The sequence below is a fragment of the Glandiceps talaboti genome, chromosome 5, assembly GCF_964340395.1.
Source record: "Glandiceps talaboti chromosome 5, keGlaTala1.1, whole genome shotgun sequence".
Taxonomy (NCBI): domain Eukaryota; kingdom Metazoa; phylum Hemichordata; class Enteropneusta; family Spengelidae; genus Glandiceps; species Glandiceps talaboti.
This window is the reverse complement of record NC_135553.1, coordinates 14287669-14312256: the sequence shown is the minus strand read 5'-3', so window position 1 is coordinate 14312256 and position 24588 is coordinate 14287669. Positions and strand designations below refer to the sequence as shown.

The 24588-nt window shown below is 36.5% G+C and overlaps 1 protein-coding gene across 1 annotated transcript; it reads left to right on the top strand.

The window, feature by feature from the left end:
• Positions 1-645: 645 nt before the first annotated feature.
• On the top strand, positions 646-23935 carry LOC144435182 (uncharacterized). The gene is made up of 17 exons (XM_078123754.1): positions 646-1784; positions 2934-3013; positions 10327-10429; positions 11691-11765; positions 12259-12347; positions 14738-14811; positions 15515-15585; positions 16506-16589; positions 17208-17359; positions 17859-17919; positions 18338-18413; positions 19192-19397; positions 19823-19901; positions 20464-20543; positions 20718-20792; positions 21379-21513; positions 21734-23935. The coding sequence occupies exons 1-17, from the start codon at positions 972-974 to the stop codon at positions 21875-21877; spliced, it is 2397 nt and encodes a 798-aa protein (XP_077979880.1). The 5' UTR covers positions 646-971; the 3' UTR covers positions 21878-23935.
• Positions 23936-24588: the final 653 nt, after the last annotated feature.

Sequence of the window (24588 nt, the reverse complement as noted above, 5' to 3'; positions counted from 1 at the left end):
AAAATTTACGATTATATTACCAATTGTGCTACTTGTCTTCCGCGATATGGGTGGAGTGAACTCATTGCCCTCTCTGTGTATTAGCAACAGCATGGAAACAGACTCGATGGGCTAAGAATGTTAAAAAACAGTAAACACTGCCCTGCCTTGTATGCAAAAGGAAATCTTAATAGAAGTTAAGACAATAAACGGTTCTTTCACACACTCTTGGTTTTCAATTGCGATTTAATTAAGCAGCCACTTGTGTTATGTACTAGTCAAATGATTGCTCCTACCGTTACCATTCAGAGTTGAATACACGGCTAGAAAAATATTTACACGGAGTCAATAACTAGCTAGGTGTCTTTAAAACTTGTCATATACAAATGTTCGTTCAGTCGATATTAAAAAAAGTAAGATAGGAAATACTTTTGCCTAATTAACAAGGCAGGGTAATTATTTCTTGAATATTGCGTGTTTGCTTTTATCTTTGTAACAATATCCCGCTAATGATACATTGATTACGTCAGTTCTTGTATTTCAAGTCGGGATATTTCAAATGTTACGAGTGTCATGTTGCCCCCTCTCTCAATAAAAATGGACTCGTCCGGAATAAACTTAATCATTGCACGGTCTATCTACTGATAATTGACTGTGACGATATAATTGACCATAACAAGACTGTGTTGTACCATTTCTACATTTTATGAGGTGATATGTTAACTAATTGTTTTGTGGGTATAAGGCTTTTTTATAGCGAAGTGTACAAGACACAATGCGGACAATGGTGAATGATTGTGGGGGGACATAACTACACGCTGTAGCTTACATTGACTGTCGCCCTGTGATACAAGCGAGGCAACAGGAGGGATTACCCTAACAGCTATGACTGAAGTCAGTGTATTGTTACTCAGTTGAAGCTACCGTTGGACATACCTGTGAATACAAGAACCCATAATCACTGTGTATTATTCAACAAACTGCTACACAGGATGCCAGGAGTGAGTGTTGCTCCGAATCACGGGTCTGATCGACAAACTGCAAGTACTAAGCGGGTTCGCTCACCCGTGTTTAATTTTTCATCTTCAATACCAGCTAATCATATGTACCGGCGATATTGCACCACTGATGTTACCATGGATGGTTCACAGAGTCCAACTAGTGAGGCATATTTATCGACGAGACGAAAATCATCAGATAGAGCGACAAGAGAATCGGACAGCGGAAAAGGAACGAGTAGGAAAGATTCGGACCCGCATACAGATAATCGAACGTCGGGTTATGGAAGTATACCGGACATTAAGGTACCCGATGAAAATGTACCGATGCCTCGCACTGTTCGGACTAATAACAGGGCGACAACTTTGAAAGACTCGACAAATCGACTGTGTAGCCCGGCAAAATCCGACGATTCGAGATCAGATTCGCTTTCACCAACTCCCACACCTTCTCAGAGTCGTAGCAACAGTACTGGTTCTATATCCCCTGTACGAAGAGGATCGTACCGTCCACCTTCCCAAGAAAGACTGTCTCCGGCAAATGGGAAGAGTAGTCCGTCCAAATCACCCATTGAACGACGTACTTCATTTTATGCTGGTCGAGGTCCAAAGGGACCCAGTATTCTAGACCTTCTGCCGGACAGACTAGAAGCCATATCACCAGATCGTCGCCGGGTGACATCAGGCCTTGAACTCCCCACCAGACTTATGCGATTACGCAGACGACGGTCCAGAATGCCCGAATCTACACCCGTAGCGTCTGCTAGTGTTGCCGCACAAATGGATTCCGTCAACGAAACTTCCGAGGTTGGTTTTTGAAACAAAATGATATACTTTTTGATAATAATGTATCTTGTCCAACTAGATGGTTGGTTGATGGAATGACATTTTCCAGTAAAAGTGGGCCGTCTGGATCGAATTCTTGTACCTATTTTGTTTGAAGTGATTACATTTCAATTCAAGTTACACCTGCAACCTAAATATAGTGGTCATGGAATAGTCAGCGGTCACCTTGACTCTTTACGTTCCTTTCACAACACGTATCCCTAACATATCTACTCCATCAGGGTGAAGTCTCCTCCCGACTACTTTTTGAAAATTCAATTCAAAGTTTTCACGTCCATTGGCAAAGTGGACACACGGTATGCCCTCGGATTGTCGTAACAACTAATCATGTTTTTGTCTGAAAACTGAATACACAACCTGGGGCGACTGTCTGTTCATTTTGTTGGCGTTATAAACCATTCTTTAGTACGTCATGGTATTCATTCGGTGTTTAAAAGTATTCGTCGAGTCCCATTTTCACAAAGATTTGTTGTCACTCGAGAATATGTTGTATGTTTTTTCTTTGATTATATCAAATACTAAAACTGAATGTAGAAGTTACATAATATTAATAAATGTAAAGGTCTTTGTACTAACCGAAATACTGCGTATAAAATTAGCCAAAAATCATTGACCAAATCAATTTTGTAACTTCGATTCTAACCCACAACTCTGAGGAGGTTTAATATCTAAGAAAAGGGTTCAAAATTAAGTCAAGATTTACCTAAATGAATCGAAAATCCAAATTTAATCAAACCAATTTTGGGCGGAAGCAATATGTTTTTAACCCGTGTATCTCTCTAATACCGACGAGACTAGCGTTCGGATTTCCACAAAAGTAAATCGAAAGACGCTATTTTCACAACGGATAATGAGATGAAGTGTGAAACTATGTATTTTCAAACACCGGATATGTCACGACGTAAAAATTCAAGAGGTTTAGCACGTATTCGCACATCTGTAAAAGTTACACGCCGACATACAACTATTTATAGTCCGTAGTTTCGCGTCTCTCTTTAAATCAGGACTGCAGTTAATATAACCACACAATACTTAAGTTTTATTGACCGCTTCACATCTTCAAATTGACTTTAAAATAATTATTTATTCCTTTTCCCCTCCATTTTACAGATTCCACTTATTGACCGGTTTCGACGTGCAGCCAATATAGTGTATGTGTGTGTTGTACTGGCCAAGAGAGGAGGCCAAAGGTACGTACCTCCGTCATCTTCAACTTGAATGTTTCTCGCCCCATCTAAACTTTCATTGTTCATGTCTACCCACACATTATCAATGGTGAGCTTTCTAATAAGATCATGTCCTTTGACCTTGACAAACATATTCAAGGTGAAGAGAGAGAAAAGGTTACATTTTAGCTGTACATTTAAGATGGCCAAACATAATTGCTAATTATACTGACAACCCAGCACTACAAACATTTACGTCCCTGGAAAGTCCAACAAGGCTTTCCTTGTTAAAATTGCCAATCATTTTACACACAATACAACACACAAATTGGGACTATGTTTTGTACAATCTTAGATATTAGTTTCTAATTACCCTTTTCGCTGAATACACGTATTACTGGCCGTTTCATGTTAATGTTCATTGCTATGTTTGATACAACCACGCAGGAACCAATAAGACAGTTGACTTTAAGATAGCAAGATTGCAATTTTTGCTACGTTTTGTCTAAATGAAAAACAACAACATTTTATCATACTGCAACTAGATGCAGACACATAGGGGCCAATGTTTTGACGTCTGCATTTGATGTCTGCATGGTGGCATGTAAGTTCATTTCATTTATACAAAATGTAGCAAGAAACTGCATTCGTTCAATCTTGCTATCTTAAAAATGTAGCAGGTACATTTCTTACTGATCTCTGAGTGACTGTATCAAACAGAGCCAGTGAACACCACGGAGATTTTTTCCTTGTCACTGTGAACATTAACATGAAACGGGGGAATTATCTTAGTTTTCCTATTAAATTTTGAAATAAATGGTACAGTAGTAACCTTACGATCAAAATTCAAGTTGTGAGAAGAAAACAATTGCAGCTGGTTGTACATTATATTGAGATGACAGATGTTGGTAAAGTTTACACAAAATACACAAAATGTAGTCAGCACAGTTTTTCGGCAGCGTTGATACAAGAATGTTGTAGCCAAGGGTATTTACGAAGAGTGATACATAACAAATAGTGTCAGTCCGAACAACGAGTACAGCAGTGGAACACGAGGAGTGCAATAGCACTTCTGTTTAATTCGCATGTACAACCACACGAATTGTTAATGTATATGACAACAAATATGACAAACTTCTCACGTTTTTACAATTTTCTAGACCCCTTTTCAAGTGATGAAATGATAGCTGAGTCAAGCTGAATGGAATTTATATATTGTTCTGTGGATCAATTACACTTCCTTGGCAACTTAGGGATGCACGTATCTCTGTATTTCAGTGGGGGCATTGTGTTTGTTTATCCCTTTTTACGTGGAATATCATACTCTGTAATAATGTTTAATGGTCAAAGGTGTTAAACCAGATGAGCGGATGTATTGTACATATGTTGTATTGCTGACGCATTTTGACATCAGTTTGATGTATTTCGATATGTCATTTCGAGTATTTCCATTGTGTTCAAATCCAGACGTGTAAACAGAATGGACGACATTATGCATGCGTAGCGTAGACTGAAAGATTTTAAAAGATCACTAGCTATTGGGCATTCTTAGCTTCATTCTAGGGGCTAAGGTGGCCTAGAGCGGCGACCTGGATACTAATCCGCCTACACCCAGTCACACACCGCACCATTGCCATCCTTCGTCGATATATTGATCAAGTAAAGTTGTTGATTTGTGAATGCTAGCGGACAACTGTCTTTGACTTTAGGACATTTCTCGATGACAACGGATGATGGTAATTGGCAAGAATAATTAACAACGAACTTGTCGACATAAGTCTAAAGGGTTTCAGGTTGGAAGAAGTCTTAAGAGGGAATGAAAGTCTTAGAATACAAAGTTTATAATATATCGATATACATAATATATAAATGGGTAGATACATGATAACATACATGGCGTACGTACATACATACATACATACATACATACATACATACATATACATACATATACATACCTACATACATACACACAAACACACACATGCATGCATGCATGCATGCATACATACATACATACATACATACATACATACATACATACATACATACATACATACATACATACATACATGACCGTTTATTGTAAAATACATGAGACATCTGTTAGGCCCAAAAACATAATTTTTCATCTTCCATCATATGACGTTGTGAATCATAACAGTGAGTAAATTTTAAAAAGTTGATTGGAGCTAGGCTGCCACAACAGTGTTAGACCTTTAACCAACCCCGAACCTAGTATTAGCTCTGTTGTCGTGTAGGTGTCATCTCAAATAGTACCCTTTTAGACAAAAAGTCACCTGTGACGACAGAAAAACACGCTTAAAAGCTAATAATAACATTGAACTAAGTGTAGCCTGGAGTCATTCTCTTCACAACAAAAAATCTGGTATGCATTGTGTATCGTGTTATGCGATATTCTATGAAGTGCGATCCTCCAACAAGCATTTTTGGATCAAATATCTGAAATTGATCCAGCGCAAAACAAATTTAGAACAGTTGTAGAATTCTTTGCTGTTAATTTGTGCGATTGTGCAAAACAAGCGGGGGAATTTCTTGTTTTGTTTCAGAAAATGAACAATTTGTCATTGAAAAGGGACGATGAACGTGACTACAAAATGACGCACGTGGTTCATCATAGTGAAATATTGACAGCCGAAATTCGTGCCGTCGTCAGCTTTTTAGGCGCGAACTCTTCAACTTTTATAACGCAGACGAAATGTTTGAACAAAAGCCCACATTGAGAGCAACTCTTTTAGCATAAGATGTTTGTTTCTCCACCCAACTCACGACCTCTATCGTTCTTTGCCTTGGTAGGTCAAATTTAAACACACACAAACTAATCTTGGTATTCTGTATTCACAAAGTACACGGGGAAAAATAAAATAAAAGAGTTTTTTGTTCATAATAAGATGCTCTGGGGACTCCTTGAGCAAAGTAAACACATGGATTTTTGATGAAATAGAAACGGCAAACCCTTAGTATGTTTATCGACGTATAGAACAAAAAGGATCTCTTGTAAGTTTGTTTGCACTTTTAGGAACTTTTAGGAACGGGGAGCACTCTGCTGCAAGGCAACCGGGATGAATGCTAGGAACTATTTAGGCCTGATGGGGCTAATGATATGCTGAGAGTCACTGTCTATACTCTGGGGTCCTAATCTGAAATTTCTCTGTGGATAGGTTGCGCTGGGGACCGTGCTATATACATGGATGTCAACAAAGAAAGTTTATTATCGGCTACTGTTTTGCCAAAATATTTGGACTTATAACATGCAATGGATTGGTCATTTTCTATAAGTTCAGTTAATTAGTGTCTGACATAAAACGTTGCAGCAGATTTAACACTACGTCTGTTATTTAACACCGTATAAAAGACAACAATTCCATTCATTGATTTGCAAAATAAAATATAAGTGTACTGATACGGTATGCCTTTCATTGGAACCCCTGAAATCAATAGACAAATAACTCGAAAATAAATTCCGTTCGTCCATTTTCTTCATATGTATTATGATGATGATGCCTGCAAAGGAAACCTTTCAGTCACATTCAAAGACACATGCATGTGAACTACTTCAACTCAAAATAAAGTTGCAACATTAAAGAAAGTTGGAAGGAAAATACCCAGCATTTGATTGGGTAACAAAAGACATACTCAAGAGAATCTCGGAAAGTAGGCCACTATTTTGAAGAAAAGTAATTTTTGGTTGTTTACGCTAAGTACAGTCAAATGAACATACTTTGATTGCATGGATGAGGTGATGTTTTTTCTATTCCGGTAGTTGTTGTCGTGGACAAATCCTCTACTTCAAATTTCTACTATCATTTTGGGCTAACAACACCAACATTTAGACAATCCAGTAATTGACACCTATTCAGATATAGTGTGTTGTTTTGATTACTCTAATAACAAACTGCAAACAAAATCCCTCCAAATTACATACAAAGTGGTTTATTGTTTCTCTGCATATAAAGTGTCATTTTGATTTCAAAACTTTGTCACGTAGGGACATTCCACTTGTTGTTTGACTATACTGGGTTACAATGATTGAACGTTGTATGTAAACAACCCTCTCCGTTTGACAGGTCTTACAACATTACCAACTTAACCTTTCTTAATAGTTTTACTAACGGAGTTCAGCATCTCGCTGACGACCTGGGTAGTCCATGATTGCAACTCGTTTCTTTTTAATACTTTGCCAACGTGGTTGGATTTCCCCTGATCGCCACACAAATTATACACTTAGCTGTCGATGAAAGTTTCTTGCGGAGCGCCACATTAAATTGGCACTAGTCATAATTGTAAGCTTTTTACTCAAGTGAAAATACATAATTTTTTACCTCAGTTAGTATATCGATACATGCCTCCCAATATCCTTACAATTGTCTTCTAGCATTGTTGGAACATCTACTTGCATACTATGTATTTTCTCGGTATGCTGGGATTGCCACATCGAATTTTGCCAACTTACAACCAAGATCAAAGTCGCATGGAAAGTACAGTCTACAGTACATAATTATAATTGAACCAATGATCAATTTATTTCCGTTTGAATATGTCGCTCAGTGAGAAGTGCCCTTTCACGAGTTGGTAGTAATTGCAACAATGTTTCACAAAAGTGAAATCAATCAGAGTTACCAGACATAACATTTTCAACATCAGAAAGGGTTGATGTTATCTCAGACAACGAACACAATATCTGAGAATTTTATTCAAAACAATGTCTCCACCAATAAACCATGTCGGTGAGTGTTACATTGTAACATTCTGCCTGTACCAAATAAACTATGTCTGTGAGTGTTACATTGTAACATTCTGTCTGTACCAAATAAACCATGTCTGTGAGTGTTACATTGTAACATTCTGTCTGTACCTAATAAACCTTGTCTGTGAGTGTTACATTGTAACATTCTGTCTGTACCAAATAAACCATGTCTGTGAGTGTTACATTGTAACATTCCGTCTGTACCTAATAAACCATGTCTGTGAGTGTTACATTGTAACATTCCGTCTGTACCTAATAAACCATGTCTGTGAGTGTTACATTGTCTGTACCTATTACAACTATCATTGTTATATGTTGCATACATTTGCAATGACGGTTCAATTCCACTATTAATTAAGCGGCAGAGTCAAAGGGAAAAAATGACAATGGGTTCAATTAAAAGGCCTAAACAAATAATTGTTTGGTTCCGGTTACCCGACCCCACCTAGCTTTTCACTGCCGACCCTAAATTTTTTTTACGTATTCGAGAAAAAAATAATAAAATCGCGAAAATTTTGAAGTCTCACAAGAAATAGTGGATGCAGAAACTGACATCAACTTAAAAAAGACAAAATAAAACTGTTCTTCCAATCTGTAATGGCTGTACATCTGACATGGTTTATTAGGTACAGACGGAATGTTACAATGTAACACTCACAGACATGGTTTATTTGGTACAGACAGAATGTTACAATGTAACACTCACGCGATTTTCTTATTTTTTTCTCTCGAATATGTAGAAAAAATTTAGGGTTCGCGTGAAAAATTAGGTGGAGTCGGGTAACCGGAACCAAAAAACTTGTTTTATGTGGTAGTAAGGAGAATCTTCATGACTACAAATCGAAAACAATGAACCATATATGGTTTGGAAAGTACCGTGTCTTAGTCATGGTATCGGTATGTCTGTGTATATCGATACTGAAATGTGTGTGAACTTTATTATGTGAACGTTGAAGTCGTACAGCTTGATGAATGCTATAGTCTATTAAAAAAACTTGAAATAACAACGTGACGATGAATGGGCAAGGTCCAAACCCTTACATACAATGTACTGGCAAAACACATAAATACAACGGGGTATATTTTTATAGTGAAAGGTAGATTACTACTAATTACCGGTATCCTCGAAGAAATCTCTTTATAACAAACGCCTATTAAAATTCCTCCACAATCACTGAAGTACTACCAAACCAGAGTGTCCATAGAGTTTCAATTAAGCGATACGATGTTTCTTTTTCACATCTCACATAAGGTGTTTTGCTACAAAATTGCACTACAAAAATACAGGCACTGATAACGCGCATGCAGTACACGAAAACGTTACATTTTTGTGTTTGAACTTCCTTGGTATATCCGGTGTTGATGTTGATTTTTGTTCACAGTGGGAAAAGTGTATCTTTTATATGCTTGCGCGCTATCAGTGTCTGTATGTTGTTGTAATTTGTAACAAGCTTATCTTGTATGAGAAGTAAAAAAGCATCGTACCGCTTAATTTAAATTCGATAGACACTCTGGTTTGGTAGTAAATGCAAGCAAGTTTTTAAACTTTTACAATATGACTAAAAATATGTCAGTCTCATCGTAGCCTGTCTACACCGCGATCTGTGATTTAGATTTGCTTCGCTTCTCACTAACAGTTAGTAAACAGGGAATTATTATCACAGTTCGCGATGTAGACAGGTTAGACTAACCCATATCCTTTGGTACAACGCCGACGTCGACCAATTTTACTTTGAAGTAAAATTTGGGACTGAAACATCCAGGTTTGAGGTGATGTTATTTCAAATCGGCGCTCAAACCATTAATGTTAAAATTTCCGTTGAACGAGGTTTAACTTAAATATGTCATCAGTGGGTAATTCTTCTGTATGGCTCACACAACTAACATAACTGGTTTGTTTGTTTGTTGTCTATGTATTGTTGTCTGGGCTTTGGCGACCATATTTTGGTTCTTATTTGCGAAAGTATTTTAATTCCGATTATTGTAAGCTACATACATACATTTCATAAAATGTAAATGCTTATATTTTTTTTGCTGTGAAACAAAGTTAGAATGTGTACTGTAAAAAAAGAACTTATCGAAGATGACTTCAAATAGGATCTCGGAGCAGCACACGATTATATTTTAAGCGAGACTACAATTTTCGGTGACTTTTTGTTCAAAGTTTACAGTTATGGTAAAATTACAAATATTATAGTATGGCTTCGTTTTCGGTTTAATGGCTCTAGAAGTAAAATTTCGGGCAAACGTCTGTTTTTCACTTCAGACAATATCAACTTGAGTCCTCGTTATACCATTAAATTGGCAAGGAGGCGCGCACTATATAACGAAGTTATACTGCGAATTCGAGTTTTTCAGGTACGGTCTCCGAGGTTTCTCGTATCTTTTCTTTTTACGAGGCTGAACACCAAAAATGCTCGGTAACAACATCGACCTCTGTGTTCCTATAAATCCCTGTACCACCAGTGTCTATTGTATGGTGAATAAAATCAGCATCGCGCCAATACAAACGAAATGTAAAGCCAGGTAGCAGACTGTATTCATCCGAATTGTACATTTTCTATTTCAGAACTCAGAGAGAGACAATAAACCCTTTCAAAAATCTGACGAAAGAAAACGAAGGCTTTGGTGGATTGGCATTTAACCCATCTTTCTTTAAAGCAAACCGACAGGTGAGTGTGACTACTTTTTGAAGCCTCCGACTCTCATAAATTCTTCATCATAATTGTATTGGGCTTTAGAGTTCGATTCAAACTGATGTGTTGTCCTAAGACATAGTCTTACACTCTGAGCTTTGTGACGATCAGCGTAACTTTAAATGATTCTCCACTCAAACTGTCTACCGAGGTACGGGATCTCCGGTCGGGCTTGTATAATTAACCAGTCTCACTCGATAGAATTACTCCCTTGCTCACAGAGAAAAACGGCATACATCAATTTAGTCAAACCATGAACCAATATAGAACGGTGATCATAGTGTTAGTGCACGCGAAACATTGCTAGATTCAACACAAGACAGAAATCCAGAACAGAACTACGGATATCGCTCTCCTCTGGTTTTTTATTCAACTGTATATTCCATCCCAAGGTACGATTCTAAGATAAGAACAGTAAATAAATTACATCATCAAAATCTAAATATATAAGTTAATTATGAAACGACCTTTCTTCCAGACAATTGTAATAGATAGCATCATTGGTCACGTCATATATAGATTGTGGAAATGGAAAAGGGAGAAGAACAAAAACAGTTGATAATCGTTAGCTACTAGAGATAATTCCAATTAACTCAGCATTAGTAGATTTATAATTATCTCAACATCTAAGATAGATAACGCCTTGCTGCTCCGCTCTGTAATGTAAAGATATATCTGGTACAAGGTTTTGGGCGTTTTGGGGTGAACTGATATATCAAATTTTACTATTTTTGCCAACTTCCAAATAATGACATTTTTTTATCGTAACGATAGCATACTAGTACCACAACGACAAAGCGTAGATATGTTCAGATTGTGAAATATAACGTCGACAAGTTTCGTCAGGCATGTACATTCATTTTTACACATTGTCAGTTTTGTTTACCGTAGGAAAAAGATGACACGGTCTTCGCTTTGAGAGTCTATCAATCAAAAAAGCCTGAGCAGTACACGTAAATTGTAGTCTTTCCAAAACGGCGCGTACTATGAAACCATCTGTATGTGTACGTCTTATTTTATAAAAAAAAATGATTTTGGAAACTTGTGACACACAAAATATGCGAAAATGTTACGCTATGAAATTAAATAATGTCAGTTCTACTAGTATATTAATTTCTTTTGTAAGGAAATTCCTTTAAAAAACATAGTTTATAAGAATTTGAGATTCATAGTAGCGTTACCATAGCAACATTACAGCGAAATTGATTTAGTATTATTACGTTAATTCCTTTTACAGCAAAGGTTATCAGAAGACGCCAAAAGAATTCTTACGACCAAGAGTTGTCACCGTACCGAATTTGATATCAGATATGTAAGTACTGTCATATACTATAATACAATGCAAGTCAGTTAACCTGATACAGAATGTGACTTGACTTCTAAAACCAGTACATGTACTCAGATACCTTTCATCGTCTGGCGCGGCAGAAATCTTGCCGACATTGCTACATTGTGTGAGATTGTTTTGTCGAGTTGGACGATAAAATGTATCAATGTTAGTAAGATTTTAATTGAGTCGGACAAATAACATGTATCATTGTTAGTATTAAAATTCACTGTAGACCCAGACGATATAATGTAGCAAAGTTAGTCAGATTTGTGTCGAGTCATATGATAAAATGTAGCAACGTTTGTAAGAATTTTTGTCCAGTCAGACGATAATATTTAGCAATGTAGCAGTATGGGAGCATTCGCCATTTTTGTTAACTTATCATTTTTGAAGTTATTGATAATTTTAGGCGGATTAAAACATGTGTACTAACATTTCTCGTCGACAGCTTACAAACATGACCTCTTCTTCACAGGTACAAATTGCCCTTCGGAATATCCAATCATTTGCCGAATATCCAGTAAGAATGCAGCAAAAGTTATGTAAAGTTGGCTGGCTTGAAGCGTGAGTAGACATAATGATTACATGCCAACACCTACACAAACAAGGCGAAAAGCGCACGTTGGGTACATGACGTATTTCTTCAAGATCCACAACTGAGGTCGACAATCAAAAACAGTAAAGTGTCGGCGTTTTATAAAGTTTTAGAGTCGATTTTCCAACAATAAAAAGCCGCACACCTGACACTTCATTGTCGTTTATCTTGACTTGACTATACATGACCACTTTACTATAATTACATCCAATTTGTATTCCTTGAGATAAAACTACAATGCCAAAATTGACTGGAGGCGTGAGCAGGAATGGACTTGTTCAATACACAATTAGGGAAGTCGTGTCAAGCAACGACTGAGAACTTACAGGGCATTTACCACGTACATGCAGTTTGGAGTAGGTATCAATTTTAGTGAGACTGACCACTAGGTTTTTAGGATAAACATAATGAAGATAGCAGAGACTCTCGCTATGGCTAAGTTGGATATTTGGATGTGGACACATGAACAATCCATGCAAGTTTACTATGTGTCTACATTAAATAAGCATGACTGCCCGTTTCATGTTAGTGTCTACTAGCTCTGTTTGAGACAGCCACACGTAAACCAATAAGAAACTGCACATGCTACACTTTAAAATATTAAGATTGAATGAATACAATTTTTGTAACATTTTCTAAATTAAATGAACTAAACGATGTGCCGCCATGCAGACATCGAAACATTGACTCCTGCAAGTCTGTTTCTAGCTGTAGAATGCAGTATGTTTTTAAATTGTTTATTTCATATAGACAAAATATAACTAGAAAATTAGGAATGCACAGTTCGTATTGGTTTCTGTGTGGTTGTATCAAACAGAGCCAGTGATTGATAAGTTGAAATGGTATGTAGTAGCTAGTGTGTATGTGTGTATGTTGTTACTGTTCACATCATTATCCTAATACAAAGCAGACACTTTGGAAGAGTGATTGTGTGATAATATTATTGTGTTTATTTCGACATAAAACATTGTAGCCAGTCTCACTGAACTTGGTAACGTGTGTAATCCAAACTGCACGCTCATGGTAAATGTCCTGTAAGCAACAATTGAAAGGTAGTTTCTTTTATGGACTTGTGCAAACCGATCAAGGAAGTAAATTCTCTGCGTTAGCTCACTTAAAGTCAGTTCATGGAATTCTAATTCAATCGTAGTGTTTAATGGCGACCTTCACTAATTGAAGGTCGATCACAACTTAATCAACTTGTGTCAAATTCTCTCGTTAAATTTTCAAATACACGCGATTAAAATTTAGTAAGTTGTCAATGTAGTGTTATAAGTAATATAAATGAAACGCCTCCATAATTCCCATCCGGAATTATGCTTGTCGTATTTTTTTATTGATCGACTTGTTGGGAAGGGACCGTTGGGAAGTTGTTGCTTTTTTATTACCCAACGACATTAAGTTTTAATGTCGTTGTTGAACACGTGATCCAACACTCGAGATACCAGAACACTATTGCAGTCTACATGGAGTGAATACATCTGAATTTGGTATACAGCTAAAGTAATGATTGCATAGAGAAACTAAATAAAGCTGCCGTCTTCTTCGAGGAGATAAGATGATCTAAAAATGTTAACCAAGCAGATCTACATTCTGTCATTCAATAATTATCCCAATTTAATTTGCTGCTTACTAATTAACGATGTTTCAAAAGTGATATAGGTACATGTCATGTAGATAGAGAGCCGCATAACGTGCCGTGTATAAGTTGACACCAGTACATGGCGCTCTAATGTTACCTCCATGAGATTAATAAGTAGTCCGAGAAGTGATACTACCAAACTAGAGAAAGTATACATTTTCAATTAAGTAGCACAATGTTTTAATTTTTAAGTCGCACGCAAGTTTTTTGTTACAAATTACATAAACAAAATGCAGACACTGATAGCGCACTAGCAAAATATATGATAAAGTTTATCTCAATGTGAACACAAATCAACATCAGTGTCTGTTGAGACAAGAAAGATTCAAACAAAAAAAACTTTTATCGGACAAGGTGTATAGTGAGATAAAATGTAACATTTCATTGTGTGCGCGGGCTATTAGTGTCTAGATCTGTATTTGTTTATGGAACATGTAACAACAAATGTGTGAGTGTAAACTTTGAAAAGACATTATGTTGCTTATTTGAAATTCTATACCCGCTCTAATTTGGTAGTACCATCCATTGCATGCTGAGAACTCGTCCCAATGCACTATCTCTACATGATTCGTCCCTCCCCATGTATCTAAGTGAATTATGGATTGGCAGCCAGGGATATCCAGACATCCAAGAGTACGGTATGATTGTTTGGCCCACAGTGATCTATTTCAGCCTGAGTTACCAAATTAATAGTCTGATTTTGTTTTATCTCAACAGGTTCGAACCAAATCGTTGCATTATTCGACAGGGGCACATCGCACACGGATTTTACATCATACTTTCAGGGACAGGTAGAGTAGCTCTTTTAATCTATCTAGTACTGTATGTATGTTGATTGATTTATCAAAATTCAATAAGCAATTTATTTATGTATATTTGCATAACATCCATACATCTTCAAATACACATTCATCTTCAAACTGACCACAGCAATCCAAAACACACACACAGACAGACGGACACACAAACGAAAAAAAAAAACTTTCTTTCGTCACTGCGCATGACATCATGCAACCAACAATTTTGATTGGAGAACGTGTTCAAACTTGTTACATATATGCTATTGCCACCCACGATGTCATATTGTCGCAGCCATGCTCATTGTGAAATTTAAAGATAATTTGAAAATATGCATAGTTTTTTTTTCGGTTACCTGCGTTTGTCAGAAAAAAAATTCACCCGAAGTAAATTGAACAGTAGAAAGTAATGCAGCTGTGGAAGCCAATGCAAAATAAAATATTTGCAAAAATCCACCTTACCAATATGTTGGAACAATAACTTCAATCAACAAATAATAATAATATGATATTTCTTATACATATGTCCAATCAGTATTTTGATCATGCCATGCAAAATCATAATTATGCTCTCCGTAAATGATTTTTGATAAACTTTCTTATCATTGAATCGTGTTTCATTTCATTTGGCATTCAGTCTGCTTACTATCTGGATATGTCGTGCCTAAATTAAACAAATGCATTCCTTCTTTTGTAGTCATGGTAACGGTAAACGATGGCGAGAACAGTCGTGTTGTCTGCTTCCTGAAAAGAGGAGAAAGTTTTGGGGTGAGTTTGTAGATTGAACTGTGCTGTCGAACACAATCTGTACCTGAACAAAGCTTATTTCTCGATCTGTCTGCCTCTGGTTCCTTCTACCGTTGGCATTGTTTTATCAGTGTTTATGAACTTTGTACACTCTCAGTTAATCTCCGATCTCATTATTGCCAGTGCATCAGTTATAACGCTAATTTACTACGCGTTGTTGAACTCTTTGGGATCATCATCACCTGTTAAACAGTAAATCATTGCCAGCTGATATACTGATAATGTGGATAGTTACCATTAGTATGGTCTAAGAATGTGTATGATAGGGATAGACGAGGAATGGTCGTTTAGTTTGTTTTCGGATTAACGATGAACTATTCAATGCAAAGTTCATAAACATTAACATTAACGTTGATACAAACAATAACAACTATAGGAAGACAGTTCGAGAAAAAAAGTTGTACTTCATAATATTATTTTGTTTTCATTTGCAAAAAAATAAGAAAAACTGATTGAATTCAAAGTATTCAGCCTTTGTCATACCTGGTATAAAAGGACTTTTCTGATCGGTCCGTAAGTTCAAGCTTTAAGAGAATGACATTTGTTGCCGTGTGGGGGCGTGCTAAACAGTGATGTTTGTGATAAACACAAAATGAATTAAAACAACTTGGGAATTCACAATAAGCCTACATGGATGTTAATCCTTGCCCCCTCACTAGCATCACCCCCAGTTCACAGTCAAGAGACTGCTGATTGGCTAATGCTACGTTCTTTTGTGACTCTATTATTTCTATACATACATGTATGTATTTTACATTAATCATCTAGCTAGCACTCTGTCGGTCGAGTCTTGGTGTGGAAACAATGTTCGTAAACGCAAGATCTGGGCTACCTTAAGCTTGCCCAAGGGATTCTTCTCATTTCAACTATTTTTCTTGCAGGAACTTGGCATTCTTAACAACACCAAGCGTGCATCAACAGTTATATCGAGGGACTGTGTTGAACTTTTATCAATATCAACATCGGTGAGTTGAACTAGCTTCAAGAATAGTTATCAACTCAAAGACATAGTGGGAAGTAAATACCAAACAAACAAACAAACAAACAAACAAACAAACATCAAACAAACAAACAAACAAACAAACTTTAGTCTAACTAACTAACTAACTAACTAACTAACTAACTAACTAACTAACTAACGAACTAACTGACTAACTAACTAACTATCTAACTAACTAACTATTATAGTAACTAACTAACTAACTAACCAACCAACCAACCAACCAACCAACCAAACAACCAACCAACCAACTAACTTACTAACTAACTAACTAACTAACACACTAACTAACAAACTAACAGAGACATACGCACACTCGAACAGTACCAATAACATAACAAAGAGTAATAAAGAATTACGTCAGTAACGTACAATAAACTAATTTCATTTGGGTATCTGATCTTGTTTTCAAGGAAATTGTCAATCTGTTTTTCCCCATAAAGTTAACACAGTATTTTGGGACCCATTGGATTCTTAATCGTTTGATTATTACATTTTGACCTCCAGTTTTAAAAAAAAACGACTGAAACTTTTGTCAGCAAATGACCTTTAAACTTATACTTTTTTTTTGGAATTTCGACAGGATTTTGAAGATATCTTTATGTGTCAAGGTGGCGTCAAAAATGTCAATGACCCAGATCACCACGAGTTCCTGGATTCATTATTTTTCCTAAAAGACTGGCCAATAGAACTACTGGAAAAGCATCCCAAGGAATGTGTATTCAACTTCTTCAAGTAAGGAAAAGTCTGATGGATGGCGTATAATTGTTTTGTTTGCAAACATGAGTTTAATGTTATTTTAGTTCTATACGTGTTTTTGAAATATTCGAATCGTCAAGTTTCACGATGACAGTAATTGAACAGAGCCCAAAGATTTGGAATTACATTCAAATTCACTGTCGTTGCGAATTACAGATGGATGTACTTTGGTCACGTTGCAGTAATGTGGCCATACAATTTGTCTGTTTTTGGTGAGATATTTTTTTTGCCTGTGAGGATACAGAAATGTTCTTGTATGTGAAGATGTTTAGCCAACTTTAGGACGCTAATCTTACATCTATTGCCTCTACGTACACGTCAGACCCACCAAATGTTTGGTGGTCCGAGCATACATGTACTTGCAGAAAGACATGAATTGTCGTTCGTTTGATTTTGTTAGAATGTGCTCGGCATTGAAAAGATTATTTATGACCAATTGATACCATATTAACTGTGGTTGTGTCTTATTTTATAGACGAGGTGATGTCCTTGTTAAAGATAGCAATTATTCCGATTGGATATACATCGTAAAGTCGGTGAGTATTGTAATAATCCATATCTCTGTCTGTCTGTTTGTCTGTCTGTCTGTCTGTCTGTCTGTCTGTCTGTCTGTCTGTCTGTCTGTCTGTCTGTCTGCCTGCCTGCCCCCCTCCCCCCCCTCTCTCTCTCTCTCTCTCTCTCTCTCTCTCTCTCTCTCTCTCTCTCTCTCTCTCTCTCTCTCTCTCTCTCTCTCTCTCTCTCTCTAAAAGCGCGTCGTCTCAAGTATGAATCTATAATATTTTTGACATTCGATATGACGCATCATAAAAAATTATCAATATCGGTAATATATTACTATAGTGGTCTGATGAATGATGGACATTTCACCAAATATCAATATGCATCAATTGTTTTGTGTTGTTGCTATGACATTAGTTATATTAGATATATTTTTTATTTGGATTCCATTTATAGGGAAGTTGTTGTGTGTTAAAGAAATTGAAGAAAGTAAAGCCGTACATTAGAAAGAGATTATGCGGCGACGACAACGGTAAGGGGAATGTAGTATGAAATACACGTGTTCTCAGTGAAAACATTGTCCTTTAAGAATAAAAATTTGTCTTTTTAAAGCTTATATAAACATCTGAATTAGCCAGTAAACTAACACCTCTATTGATTCACTTCGTCTTGTGCTTGATTATTCACAACGTCCGCCGAACAATCGTGTGAGGTTTTCTGTGCCGAAGTCACGGGATACACAAACTCGTTGCAAACATGGTAGTTACATGGTGACTTACTTATCTACACACGACTCTAGACAAGTAAAGGATGTCGTTGTTGGCCCCAAGTGATGAGCGCCACCAACGGCCGCATTTTACAGTCGACGGATCATGCTTCAGTTCCGAGCAACTTTCAATTCATCTCTAGATCTAATACAACCCAACTAACCCAACATTTCCTTTTCTGATGTAATATTTTATCAAAAGAAATAATCGACCAGGACTAGTCAATACTTTTACGAAGTTGAACTCTTTTACGTACAGTTACTAGTACTTGTGATTTATTTTACGGACTCTGTGCCATATACATATTTTTTTCCGAATAGTTTCCCAGCTTTTGCAGAAAGAATGATAATAACAGATCCCCATATTTGAAAAAAAGTATTCCTTAGTACCTTACTATTCCTTACTACCAAAATTAAGTCACTTTAGAGTTTCAATTAGAGGGCACGGTGATTTTTTTTTTACAACTACCACAAGTTTTTTTTTTGTTACGAATCACTTAAAACTAACTTTAACTAACTTTAAATCTGTCTTCAAATGCTGCAGGCGTTTTAGGATTACTAGAAGACATCAATACACACAGAGAAAACAACAAAACTAAGTCACTACCCGATACCATCAGGGAAGAAGATGAACACTCGTCGTCGAACGATAGCAATGAAGCTGAAACGTCACAGGAGTCGCCTAGAAACGGTTACCTTAGTAACTCTGAACTTACAACAAGGAAAAGAAGACTAACGTCGACTACAAAGGTATCAATAAACATACAAATTGTTTGATCTATTTCCTGAGAGTACGGTAGTCTTGAGCTTCAAGATTACCCGATGATGTAATATGTTTTCATTACACTGCAGCGTCGGTTGGCGGGCGAAAGTATGGCGCCCCCAATGGCCAGAGTCTGTGTAACCGAGATTATCTCATACAGGTGCAATGAGCACAGAATAATGATAGTAATGGTGCTTTACTCATTACACTTCGCAATCATACATGGAATTGAGATGAAAGTTCAAAACTGTCCAATGACCATAAATAAATAAATTTAAAGAAGAACACTCAGAAGACAGTATTAATAATATTGTAATGTGCAAGATAATAATTGTAGTCTTGCACATTACAACATTCCATTCAAATGGACGTTTTCAGGTCTAACAATATGTGGTACATTTGTTTATTACAGGGTGTATATCTATCAACAACAATAAATGACAAGAAAGATAAGAAAAAGAAAGAAAAGGGAAAAGGCTACAAAAAGAAAGGTAAGTGCGCACAATTCAACCTGTGGAAATGAAATAAACGTATTGTGTGTGTGTGTGTGTGTGTGTGTGTCTGTCTGTCTGTCTGTCTGTCTGCCTGCCTGCCTGCCTGCATGCATGTATGTATGTATGTATGTATGTATGTATGTATGTATGTATGTATGTATGTATGTATGTATGTATGTATGTATGTATGTATGTATGTATGTATGTATGTATGTATGTATGTATGTATGTACAATGTATGTATGTATGTATGTATGTATGTATGTATGTATGTATGTATGTATGTATGTATGTATGTATGTATGTATGTATGTATGTATGTATGTATGTATGTATGTATGTGTGTATGTATGTGTGTATGTATATATGTATATATGTATGTATGTATGTATGTATGTATGTATGTATGTATGTATGTATGTATGTATGTCAAATTGTCTTACTTATCCAAACTCCTATATTGCTGATCACGCAACTCTGTACGTAGATGTTTTTTTGGTATTGTTTTAGTGCATTCTTTTAAATAAATACCTACATGTATCTCCTAATATATTAACAGCTGAAGATGAAGCACCGATTCCGGAAAACTTTGTACAAGAAAAGAGGACACTGGCGTCAGACTTAGATAACGCAAAGAGGGTAAGTCTTGAATGTTTTCTCAAATAATACCTTCTTCAAAGCTTTATTCCGTGTTTTCCAATAACAAATCATTATAAACTCGTCCGGCTAAGTCTTGGAATGATCCGCTGTAAGTTACCGTGTATCATAAACAAAATTTGAAATTTACACCATGTTGTCTTATTATCTCACCAGCCTCAAGAACTCACCGAAGCGGATAAAAATCCAGAATTTGTGGTCTTGCAGACTCTTGAAAAAGGCGGGATTTTTGTAAGTACCAGCGTCATGAGACAATATATCAAGAAAGGGTCGACGAGGCTACTAATATTGCGTTGTGTAAGAGTTGAACTGACAGCCCACCCAGCCCTCCCCCCCCAAAAAAAAATGACATAAAAACGCAGTTTCAAAATAAGGAAATACAACCAAATCAGTGTTATATATGTACACAATTACAAGGATATTAACCTTAAACCCCATTTGCTTTCGCGTTAACTTGATAAATAGCGCCACCTATCCGTGAGATCTGCACAAAAATCAGATCTGGGTATTTATTATTTGTGTCTCTTTCCGAAAAATTTTACACAAATATCTTCCTGAAAGATAACTTTTAAGTTTGTTTAAGTTCCTTGAAATTGAAAGTAACATTAACCCTCTCTCTAACGTCTATGCATAAACAGATCTGGCGTCGCTGTTTCACAATTTGGGGTTACCATCATTTAAGTTACACATGGGGATTTTACGTGACATTCTCTGAGTTTCTTCCGTCCAATCAAAAAGGGGAAGAATTTGATGATAATAATACGTAGCATTAAATTGTAATGAAACAACAACTTTCTCTTTAAAATGTCATATTCAGGGTTTGGCGCCATTGGTCTTCTTTGATCAACCCAGTCTAAGTCTTGTTAGCAATGGCGCAGAGTGTATTATGATGCGTAAGAAATTCTACATGGACTATACCACCGAAGATATCAGACGCCATCTACGGCGACACGTAAGTTACCATGCATCTTTTGTTTTCAATCATCTACTTTTCATAGTTACATAGCAAAGCCTTTCTAATCCAGACTGTGTCGCTTTATTTTATCTACTCGTATCCATTTTAACATTTGTGGTAGATTTCAAATTGAAAAATGAGCACGTATCCTCTTTATGAACAATTTTAAAGCTTACAAAGGTATTGATTATCTTCTCATTATTTTGTCAAATTTCAGGTGCAACCATATCCATCCAACGATGAATTACAGAAGAGTTTACAAGACTACATGAATTGGGGTGAATTTAAATATCAGACATTGACGAGTACCGTGGGAACAGTTAGTGCAAATAGACTTTTACGTCAAACTTTTCACAGATGAGTTTACCGTCACGTGACAGATTCCCTGAGAGACAGCAAAGAGCATTGTCACCGTGACAACGGATTGATTCCTTCACTTCTTCCAAATGCAAGCCACCATACATTATAGGATGGGTGCAAGAAATGAAACAAGAATGCAATGGGATATACATTCATTAGCTGAAACCATTCCAAGGACAATCACAGTTGAAATATTTTTCGGCTTCACTCAGGAACTTAAGAAATGTTTCGCAACAGCCTAGTAACATAAATGCAGGGTCAATTGGACACGAATTATGAACACTTATCCATGAGCGTTTGAACTTGACTCTTGATTTTGTTCATGTATGTGACAGATAGCTATAGCGATATGTTCCTGGAAGACCGTAACCTCATCTAGATTATAGACATAGGTGAACACATTTTGACTCGGAGCCACAACTTCGAGAATTTGTAAATGTAAATTAGATTGTAAGATAAAGTCGTTGGTGGCGCTATTGTAACTTACACTCTCCTGTTGCCATGTTCCCATCTGTGATTGTAATCTCAGATATGTATAAGTTAGTGAATTTCACTACCTTGAATTAAGTCAAGATTTGCCAACAAATTATTTAAAAAATGTCTTTATGCTCTTAATTTTGGCGGGAAGGTGGTTGATAGAGTACGTTATTAGAGTCAGGTACCACATCCGATCAATCAATGCTAAAAAGTTGGATTTTAGATTTGGATTTCTTCATCTAAATAATCTGAAGGCAAAATCGATGTATACTCAAGGTATCATTTTGTTAGGAGTTCTATAAAAGTCTTTCTTAGAAATTGAACTGCCAGGCTTGCAGTTTTTGTTTCATACGTCTTGAAAAAAACTAGTTACGTCACTATCAATAGTGTACACGGAGTCCATTTCGAAGATGCGATGTTTTCAAAAATAGTAACGCAAAATTTAATGTCAATTTTCAAGACATGCCAATACACATACTTATAATGACATAAATACTCAATTTTCGGTATCTTTAGAAAAAAATTCAAACTCACAAAGAAATTAAGTTGTGAACATTTGGGCGTAGGGGGATCAACAGTGGTATTAATATACATTAAGAGTAGATATACACCTCATTGACAAATTTCCTTGAAAATCGATCGAAATCAAATCTCTCAAATTTTTGCCAAATGAAGGCTTGCTCCTGGTCCCTTTTGAAACTGTAATAACAAAAATAAGGTTTCACCGCCTGGTTTGCAAGGATTTCGACAATCTCACTTCCCTAGAGAGTTAACACTGTATTCGTCTATAATGGATGATTTTAAAACTAATTTTGGACACATTTTTGTACGGCGACCCCTTATTATTGCTTTCTTAATTTTAACTGAGAGAATGGGGTTTTGGGTTTTCTTGAACAAAGTAACAACAAACGCTTAAAGATTTTATTTCCGAGGGTGCAGTCTACCTTAAAAGTGGAATTTATAGATTTTTTAAAATGATTTTGTTGCACAGTAAGAGTTACTTTTAGTGTTTTACTTACTGAAGCATACTTAATCATCCTTTGCTATTGTAAGCGAACGTAAACATCACCAAAGCATTGGTTTATCTTGCAGCGAGAAAACGTCGACGTTGACATAATACGTGCACGTGATGTGATGTTTTCGCTATACACAGTATTTAGTGCGAATCATGTCTGTAAGTGCCTTATCGTACAATTGGAAGGGTAGCTTTGTTTACTTGAAGGTACCTCATGTGATTTTGAATTTTGTTGTTGATATATATCTATATGGTTATTAGTTTGTAAATGTATATAGCCTACAATCACAAGTCTTCGTTTTTAAAAAAAAATGTATTTATTTTGAATGCAATATGCCAATCAGACAATCAAAATTGTAACTAGACGAGTTAACTGCAACAGTTCTGGCTGCCTTTGTAGTACCCACCGCTAGAAGGCGATAACTAGAGTAACGCGGTACTATGTATCTCGTTATATATGTATTTGAATTCCGTGGAGACAATTATAAATAACGAATGTTAATTTGACCTACGCATAATCAAAGTTATGTATACATAATAACTTTGATATTGTTCTTAAAATGAATATATAATGTATATTTTCATATTTTGAAAATAAAACTTCTTGATTTTTTTATGGAAGACTATCACGAGACGTAGTGTGAGTTAAACTCAGTGTAAAATGTACGATCACAAATCCTAAGCTTATAATCTCATCATAATACTTACAGTATATATTTTAAAGCGCCTTCCATAAAATATATTATGATCACAGCCCTGTACAATTATTACCATGACACAGACCTATATCGGTACAGCGGCCTTACATAACATCCTCAACTCCCCGGAAAGCATACAGTCCATTTAAATCGCTGAAAGCCTTCTTAGGATTAAATAAAGCATTCAAATATCAACCTCTATCCTACCAGGCCCCAAATTATACAGCTGTGTGGACTGAGGCTTATAACAACCTCTATCCTACAAGGGTCCAAATTATGATACGACTGTGTGGACTGGGGCATCAATCGACTTCTATCCTACCAGATCCCCAATTATACAGCTGTGTGGACTGGGGCGCACATATCGCGACCACTATCCTACCAGGTCCCCAATTATACGGCTGTGTGGACTGGCCGAGGCGTATAACGACCTCTATCCTACCAGGTCCCCAATTATACGACTGTGTGGACTGGGGCGCACATATCGCGACCACTATCCTACCAGGTCCCCAATTGTATGGC

Bases quoted from the DNA above. Each gene is read 5' to 3' on its own strand.
- LOC144435182 (XM_078123754.1), top strand. From the start codon at position 972: ATGCCAGGAGTGAGTGTTGCTCCGAATCACGGGTCTGATCGACAAACT. The intron at 14,812-15,514 runs GTAGAGTAGCTC...CTTCTTTTGTAG, and splicing joins CATCATACTTTCAGGGACAG to TCATGGTAACGGTAAACGAT. The intron at 17,920-18,337 runs GTGAGTATTGTA...TTCCATTTATAG, and splicing joins GGATATACATCGTAAAGTCG to GGAAGTTGTTGTGTGTTAAA.